The sequence below is a fragment of the Rosa chinensis genome, chromosome 2, assembly GCF_002994745.2.
Source record: "Rosa chinensis cultivar Old Blush chromosome 2, RchiOBHm-V2, whole genome shotgun sequence".
NCBI lineage: Eukaryota > Viridiplantae > Streptophyta > Magnoliopsida > Rosales > Rosaceae > Rosa > Rosa chinensis.
Genome location: NC_037089.1, coordinates 61,637,301 through 61,646,423, shown reverse-complemented (window position 1 = coordinate 61,646,423; position 9,123 = coordinate 61,637,301). Strand labels below are relative to the sequence as shown.

Sequence of the window (9,123 nt, the reverse complement as noted above, 5' to 3'; positions counted from 1 at the left end):
GCATCGGATGAGGCACACACCGGGACGTATATTTTTGAATATGTGGACAAGTGCATTGAAGATGTTGGGCCACAAAATGTGCTTCAAGTGGTGACGAACAATGCTTCAAATAATATGGCGGCGGGAGATTTGATGAAGTTGAAGAGGTCAAATATATTTTGGACTTCTTGTGCAACTCACACCTTGAATCTTATGCTTCAAGGAATTGGAAACCAACCTAGATTCAAAGGGGTGATTGAGAAGGCAAAGAGTTTCACTATCTATATTTATGCATATCACAAGACTTTGGTATTGATGAGGAAGTTTACAAAGAAAAGAGATATAGTGAGGCCAGGAGTCAATCACTAGATTTGCAATCACTTTCCTCACTTTGCAAAGCTTGATGGAGAAGAAGAATAAGTTGAGAGCTATGATTACTAGTGATGAATGGAATGCAAGCAAGCATGCAAAGAGTGTGAAGGGGAAGGCGGCGGTGAATATTGCTTTGAGTGCTTCTTTTTGGAATGAGGTAAGTCTTTGCTTGAAGGTGTTTGCCCCTTTAGTCAAGGTGCTTCGCCTTGTTGATGGGGATAGAAAGCCATCAATGGGCTTTGTGTATGGAGAACTAATTATAGCCAAAGAGGAGATTAAAATGGCATTGAAAGATCAAGAAGCTCACTATCGTCCAATCCTTGACATTGTTGATGGAAAAGTCCGTGGTCAACTGGATAGTCCATTGCATTTAGCGGATTACCTCTTGAACCCTTACTACACATATGCCAATCCAAGCCTTGAGAATGATAATGTGGTCATGAATGGGTTCTTCACTTGTGTTGAGGTATTCTTTCCCGATGATATTCAAACTCAAAGTTTGGTGACAAATGCACAAGTATTTGAAGAAAGAGGGTGGATTTGGAAGAGCTTTGGCTAAGGCGGGATGCCCACAAAATGATGACAATTATAATCCGTGTAAGAAATACCAACTTATTTTTTTATATAGCCAATTGTTATTGTTTTGTTTGTTTTGCTTTTGGAGTTTGGCTAACTCATAATTGTTGTTGCTTTGTTTATGTTTTTTTTTGTTTTGTGGTGGAATATTTATGGAAACCTTGTACCAAAATTGCAAACTATGGCTAAAAGGATACTTTCATTGACCACAAGCTCATCCGGATATGAGAGAAATTGGAGCACTTTTGAGGGGGTAGGTACTTGTTTAGTTATGCATTTTTGTAAATTTATAAGCAAGTAGTAATGTAGTTTACTAATTATTTAGAAACTCATAATATACTATTTTTTTTTTCTTTATGTAGATCCATACAAAGAAAATGAATAGACTAGATACAACGAGGTTAAGCAATTTAGTCTATGTCCAATTCAATGCCAAGATCATCAACAAAAAGAGAAGAATGAAAGAGAAAAATGTCGATGTATTACTTGCTAGTGAAGCTACTATGGCCCAAGGATGGATTGTGGATGGTGGTGATGAATATGTTGATTCCGATCTTACTAGTGAAGTAGTTGGAGAGGGATCGGGAGTGGATAATAGCTTAGAGCCTAGGAGAAGTTGTAGAATTCAAGAAATTAGAGAACTTCATGAGGAGGATTTTGTATTGGATGAAGAGGAAGAAGATGAGATGGATTTTGAGTTTGAGCCCGATGAGGAGGGAGTACTAGAGGGATATGGAGAAGAAGAATTTGAGGATTAGGCTTGGAAGAATCAAAATTGCAATTTTTTTTTATTTCTAAGAACTCATTATCTCATTGTTGTTGAACATTTTATCTATATTTTGAGTATTTTTACTATTTTCAAACATTATAATGCCTTTTATATTTTATTTATATAATTATATGTTATAAAAAAAATTAAAAATAAAATAAAATAAAAAACCACCTAGGCCCCTAGGTGCTAGTCCCCGGCCTTCCGCCAGACTAGCGCCTAGCGTTTTTTAGAACCTTGCCTCCAGTGCATGCAATCTAAGCTTCCTAACATTCCCGGAAATCCACGTTCTTCACCAATATGAAGAAGTCTTGCAACATCAATGGCTGTTGGCTTTCTGAGATATTGCTCCCCAAATATCTCTACAATAGCCCGACAAAACTTTTTCATGCATCTAATTGCTGTAGACTCACCAATTTTTAGGTATTCATCGAGAGAATCAGCTGGTACACCATATGCAAGCATTCGAAAAATAGCTATGATTTTTACAAGGGATGACAATCTAAGCCTACCAATTTCATCGCGTTGTTGCACAAAGAAGTTGTCATGATTTTTGACCGTGTCAGCAATACGATGAAATAAACATTTACTCATTCGAAAACGTCTGTGAAATTTTATCTCACCAAATCGAGGGACCTCTGCAAAATAGTCTGTAAACAAATTGTGTGCAGCAGCTTCTCGATCACGATAAATAACTATGTGACCAGGAACTACGCCTCTCCTTTGTGATTGAGCATCATCCTCTTCGTCGTTGAGATGTTCCGCCAAGAGGAGATTGTTGTTAGCATACGTACGAAGTAAAAAATCTTGCTCCCAATCAAATGCGGCCAAGACATAATTATAATACTCAATGGTTCCATTTGAAGACAGAGAGGATGAAGATATTTGGGATGGATCCATTGTAGTGAACTAAATTTGAGAGAGAGATGGAATATAATTGAGGGGAAAATGAGGTGATGGAAACAATGATAATATGCAAGCTTTTATAGGAATTTTTTTGCATCAAATATAGCCGTTATTTACAATTATCATCATAACATTATTAGTCAAACTAGCCGTTTATAGCCGTTATTTACAAATATCATCATACAATTATGAGTTAAACTAGCCGTTTTTCTTATTCTTTTCAAATTATAGCTGTTGGAGATGATGATATTTTATTTTTGGCTTATAGAATTTGGCTTACGGTGGCAGTACTATTTTTTGTGAATAGGCCAAATGGGCATCTTAGAGGGAATATTCCCTTTTTGGTAGGCTAAATATATTTGGCCTTTGGCCTATAGTGAAAGATGCCTACAGTATCCTATCTTTCACATCTCATCCATTAAGTTGAGAAGGTATTTGTTGAAACGCTTGCATGTTATCAGGGCTCTATGGCATGATAAAGCGAGGGAGGAAGGAAAGCCCTCTTCGCCGTCATCATCAATGTGGGTGTGGAAGTTGCCCAGATTGGCCCTGAGCGAGTCGAGTTCATTTAGAACTTGTCGGTACAGTATTAGTATATTGTCCACCTTGTATCGGTGCTGGACCTGGCAGTCGAGGCTGAGCTCCATGGCCAGGTCGTAGCACAGCTTCACAAACTGACGAGTAGAGACCCATACTTGTGCCGAAACAGAGCTCTGTGATTTGGCTGCAACGATCTTATCCAGCATCTTTGCACGGAGTAGTCTGATTAAGCATGTCAATTGGTGGAATTGCTCTCCACCTGGCCCTTCAATTCCTTCAGTACAGGATGTAGGACTGGAAATTCCTGGATCGTGTCAAAAAAATCCTCCGGAAGCACATTGGAGTCATTGAATCGCCAACCAAAACAGAGAGTGGTGGTGATATGTTTTTTCAAACCTTGAAAATCTATTAGAGTGGAGGTTGAGAACTTGAGATTGAGGTTGGGTTGTTGAAGCGTTTATATAGAGCGAGATCAAATTTTGAGAATTTGAATTTCGAATTTCAAATTAGGCTAGATTTTGACGCGGATCGCTCAATATACAGCTGTCGGATCTTAGAAAGATCACACGGTTTCAAATTATTCTAGATTTTTCACGCGGATCGCCATCAAAAAGAACTTTCACGCGGATTGGTCATTACAATCGGCGGATCATTTTAAGATCCGACGGTTTCAAATTAGGCTAGATTTTTCACGCGGATCGCCATCAAAAAGAACTTTCCACGCGGATTAGTCATTACAGCCGTCGGATCATTATAAGATCTGACTTTTTCAAATTTGAAATGGAAATTAGTAAATTCCACCTCTGACCCCGTTACTTTTGGAAAATTAAAAGAAAACCTAAAACCAACCTTAACTGGGCTCTACATCCGACGGTTTCAAATTTGAAATGGAAATTAGTAAATTCCACCTCTGACCCCGTTACTTTAGGGAAAAAAAAAACTAAAACCAACCTCAACCGGGCTCTTGAAAACCACCAAGCCGGATGGACCGTTTTAATCCAAAACACAAAAAGAACAATCCCAGATCCCGGTTTTGGAAAACATAATTGAGGTGAAAAACGAAAACGATTGCTAGACTAGTAGACAACTTATCTGTATTGTTCTTCGTGTTTGTCTTCATCTTCATCTTCATCTTCGTGTTCGTGTTCGTGTTCGTCTTTGTCTTCATCTTCGTGGGAAAACAAGAAGAGAAATAGAGCAAAGATTGAACCTTTGGAAGAGAATGATGAACATGGAGTCTTCTGGGAGAGAGAAATAAAGCAAAGGTTGAACCTTTCGAAGAGAGGAAGAGAGAGACTCGGCCATCTCTAATGAATTGAATGAGGGCTTATCAAACTCTTCGACACCCTATATATACATACGAGGTTGTCGACTAAAATTACTAAATAGCCCTACATTTTATTAAAGCGAACCGTTCGATTGTCGACACATACTCACTCTTTGCTATAAACGATGGCTCTCCCTTCAGAAAAAAAAAAAAAAAAAAAAAAAGGGATACAAAAAAACGATCGCTCTCTGTCTTGACACGTCAGTAGATCAAATCAAAAGAACAGAAAACCACATACATGGGGACATAGAACAAAGACCAAAACAAAGCTTCCATCTTTTAAGAGCATATGTCACTGTATGGTATAATTGATAGGCTATATAGCCATATATATGACTTATCACATAGGAATATTCTAGAGAATCTTTGATAAAGATTGCATGCAGTTCCCACCATAAGCCATAATTGGTAAGCTATAATTCAAAGATTGCATGCAACGGCTACTTTTCTTATTTTTTTCCAAAAAATCCCAACGGCTAATTGGCCAATTATAACGGTAACTTTCACAAAATTCTATAAAAACTCAAAACCATAACTTCATTTTTCATTCATCTTTGTTCAATCTTAGTCTTCTATCCATTTTCGACTATGAATAATTCTCAAATATCATCATCATCTCTGTCTTCAAACGGAACCGATGATTATTATTATCGGGTCATGACTTTATTTGATGAGGAGCAAGATTTATTGCTTCGCATGTATGCGAGTAATAATCACCTCTTGGCGGAGTTGGATGACAATGAGAACGACCAAGCCGAATCAAGGCGTAGAGGAGCAGTTCATGGCCATATAGTTATTAATCGTCCTCGACAAGAAGCTGGATATAATCTATACATGGACTACTTTGCTGAGGTTCCGCGATTCGGATAAGCCAAATTTCGCAGACGATTTCGAATGAGCAAAAGTTTATTTCATCAAATTGCGGAAACCGTCAAAGATCACAACAATTTCTTTGTGCAACAACGCGATGGTATTGGTAAGCTCGAATTATCATCTTTGTAAAAATTTATAGATGTTTTTCGAATGCTTGCATATGGTGTACCAGCTGATGCTCTTGATGAATATTTAAAAATTGGTGAGTCTACTACAATTCGATGTATGAAAAGGTTTTGTCGAGCTGTTATAGAGGTCTTTGGAAACCGCTATCTAAGAACACCTAACGCGGAGGATGTTGTGAGACTTTTGTATATAGGTGAAGAACGTGGGTTCCCAGGAATATTAGGAAGCTTAGATTGCATGCATTGGCATTGGAAAAATTGTCCAACAGCTTGGGCATGAATGTATGCAGGGCGTAGTAAATCACCAATTATTATCCTCAAGGCAGTAGCTAATTATGATCTTTGGATCTGGCATGCACATTTTGGTTTACCAGGCTCCAACAACGACATCAATGTGCTTGAAGCATCTAATCTATTTGCAAATCTTGCATAAGGTAAATCTCCTCCCGTTAATTATAAGATTTTAGAAAAATATTATGATATCGGTTATTATTTAGCCGATGGTATATATCCTAAGTGGTCTACACTAGTGCAAACTATTCATGATCCTCAAGGTCCAAAAAAAGTATTGTTTGACTAAAAACAAGAGTCTTGTCGAAAGGACGTTGAACGAGCATTTGGATTTCTTCAATCACGTTGGGCAATTGTCAAGGGACCAGCACGTTTTTGGAATAAATGTGTTTTACATGATATGATGACTACATGCATCATAAAGCATAACATGATAATCGAAGATGAGCGTGATCTAAATGCTTCAATAAATGATTTCAATCCAGCCCCTGCATTATCTGTTGAGTTGGTAACTAATGAAACTACACAATTCGAGGAGTTCCTTGCTCGACATAGGAAAATTAAAGATAAGTCGGCTCATATCACACTTCGTAATGCATTGATTGATCATATATGGAACCGACATGGTATACATGGCTGAAGAGTTTAATACTTTATTTTCCATTTTGTTGTTGTGTTTATTTTTCTTCGCAATTTCTTCGGGGTATTGGCTCTATGTCCCCCCCCCCCCCCCCCCCCGCGATTGTATTTTCAATTTTTTTTTAAATAATAGACATGTACAATGTCTTTCTTACCATTGTTTGGTTACACAATAGAATCTAATTAATTAATACATATTGTCATCAAATGTACATTACATCATGTTGAAGATAAAGATTACGGCACTATACATTATTGTACTCTTGAACCAAGATGATAAAATTATTGTACACATCAACAAAGACGATTACTCTATCTATTACATTATTCGAGACGATTTTACCTCATACCAACCGTTGGATCCAGTATAGTAAATCGATCATAAACCATTGAATACTTATCCCAGATTCTCACATTATTCGTGTTAACACCTTATATACACCATTCTTCTACCAAATTCTTACACCATTGTTTTTTTCAACAATCTTTCTATACTTCAATGGCAGATGTTAGGCATAAGAAAGTTGTCCATCGAAAAGGAAATTTTACTGTCCAAGAAGATCAACTCTTGTGTCATTTATATCTTTCAATTTCTCAGCATTCTATCGAAGGTGTTAATCAAAAGAAAGATAAAGTATGGGAAAGGATAACTGATTTGTGGAATAAGGATAAGGATGAACACCAGATGCGAAGCGCCAAGTCTCTTCAAAGTCGATTTTCTGATCTTAATTATTGCATAAGCAAATTTCGTGGTTCACTTCGCCAGGTGGAAAATCGGAATCAAAGTGGTGCTTCAGAGAAAGATATTGTAAGTATTTGTTCAAATTTTTTATTGACAAAGTTAGATCATGGATTGTAAGTATTCTTAACCAATTATTCTTTGTTGACATATGTAGATGCCCAGGCAAAACAACATCTACTAGATGATCCTAACTATACAAAGAAGAAGCTTCAATTTGTCATGTGTGTCCTATTCTCAAGGATGCTGAAAAATGGACCGATAATGGTAGAAGTTCAACTAAACCACGACAAAAAAATTACTCAAGTGAAGGATATGAATCAACCTCTCACATATCACAATCGTCAGGTACATTACCATTTGATGTCGATTTGAATGCAGATGAAGACGAACAAGAGCTGTTTAGTAATGAACTTGCCTCACCTCATCGGCCTATTGGTGTAAAGAAAGCAAAGCTAAAAAGGAAAGAGTTGAATGAGAAGACCAAGATTGCTCAACAAGTGAAAGAATCCAACCAAGAATTGAAGAAGTTACTTGAAAAAAGCTTGTTGGAGAGAAATGTTTTTCCGCTAAGCATGAGGAATATGCATCTAAAAAATTAGCTATTCAACGTCAACGTGAGGAGAGCAAAATCATGCTTACTAGTTTGGATTCAATGACAGATCCAGAAGGATGTGAGTACCTACGAATGAAAAAAGCTGAAATAATGGAGAGAAGAGCTCGTAAGTCCCAACTACAACAATCACCTGCAACATTTGGATATACTAATTTTGGATATGGACAACACTATGGAGGAACACCTGGATATGGTGAAATTCCTCATTATGGAGGAAGTGGTGGATCTGGAACAAGTGGTGCACATGCAGGAGTGCAGCAATTCGGTGGTAGCAGTGGATCCAATACAAATGGTGGATATGGAGGAATTCCAGAACATGGAGGAAGTAATGATAGTCTGCCGAAATACTAACTATGGTGATTAATAGTTTTATTTATATTTACTAGCCTTCCTGCACGTGTCATGCACGTGCGGAAGGGCGCGCTCGCGCGTGCGATTATGTGTTATGACTGGTCATGTTAATGTGATTTTCTATTGTTAATAAATGCATACCTTTTTTTTAAAAGTTTTTGATTCTGCACGATAGTGTAACTCCCCACCCCACCCCAGGTGTCATTGGATTTGAACTCATGACCTCCACGGTGTTAGTTAGCCTAGCTAACCAACAGGCCACGACTCACTGACAATAAAATCATACTTGATTTGGTGTGTTGGTCTCAGCAATCTCTTTGAACTTGAATCAATTTGGGTACTCTTTATTGAGTGCATTCAGCATAGAAAAAATAATAAAATTTGCATAATAAAAGAAGTCTCTCATGCATATAGGAAGAGGCTCTTTATAATTGTCATTTCACAATGATGAACATCGACCATCATGAAAGTCTACTTGAGCAGGTACTTATATTTTTGGTAGCACTTATACCAAATTGCTTCTTTATTGAAGACAATGGAGCAAATTTCTTTTTTCTTTTTTCCTCTTGTCAGTCCTCTATATGAATATGAGCTTTTATATATATATAAGATGTGAAAATATGATCGAAAAAGAATCCAAAAAAAGAATCCCTCACTAGAAGGGCCCTGTATATATATATATATATATATATATATATATATATATATATATATATATATATATACAGGGCCCTTCTAGTGAGGGATTCTTTTTTGGGTCTTTTATAGGGATAGGCATTATACTAACTTTTCGATCATATTTTCACATCTTAACTGTTCAGTTTTTAGGTCCTAATGTATAGATCACTTCTGCAAATTTTCAGCCAATTTGATGATCGTTAAGGCATCCAAAACTGCAATTTACTATTATAAACACGAACGGTTCCAGTTCTACAAATTCGGTCTGTTCGTGTAAATTGCAGTTTTGGATGCCTTAACGATCACCAATTTGGCTGAAAATTTGCAGAAGGGATCTTTACA

General features: G+C 37.1%; 1 protein-coding gene and 1 pseudogene across 1 annotated transcript; both read left to right on the top strand.

Annotated features, from left to right (window-relative positions):
- Window positions 1–5,057: 5,057 nt before the first annotated feature.
- LOC112184693 lies at window positions 5,058–6,398 on the top strand (annotated as a pseudogene).
- Window positions 6,399–7,245: 847 nt separating this feature from the next.
- On the top strand, window positions 7,246–8,103 carry LOC112184692 (keratin, type I cytoskeletal 10-like). Its single transcript, XM_024322934.1, has 3 exons — window positions 7,246–7,252; window positions 7,518–7,636; window positions 7,711–8,103. Exons 1-3 carry the CDS (start codon window positions 7,246–7,248, stop codon window positions 8,101–8,103), a joined length of 519 nt encoding a protein of 172 aa, XP_024178702.1.
- The last annotated feature ends 1,020 nt before the right edge of the window (window positions 8,104–9,123 follow it).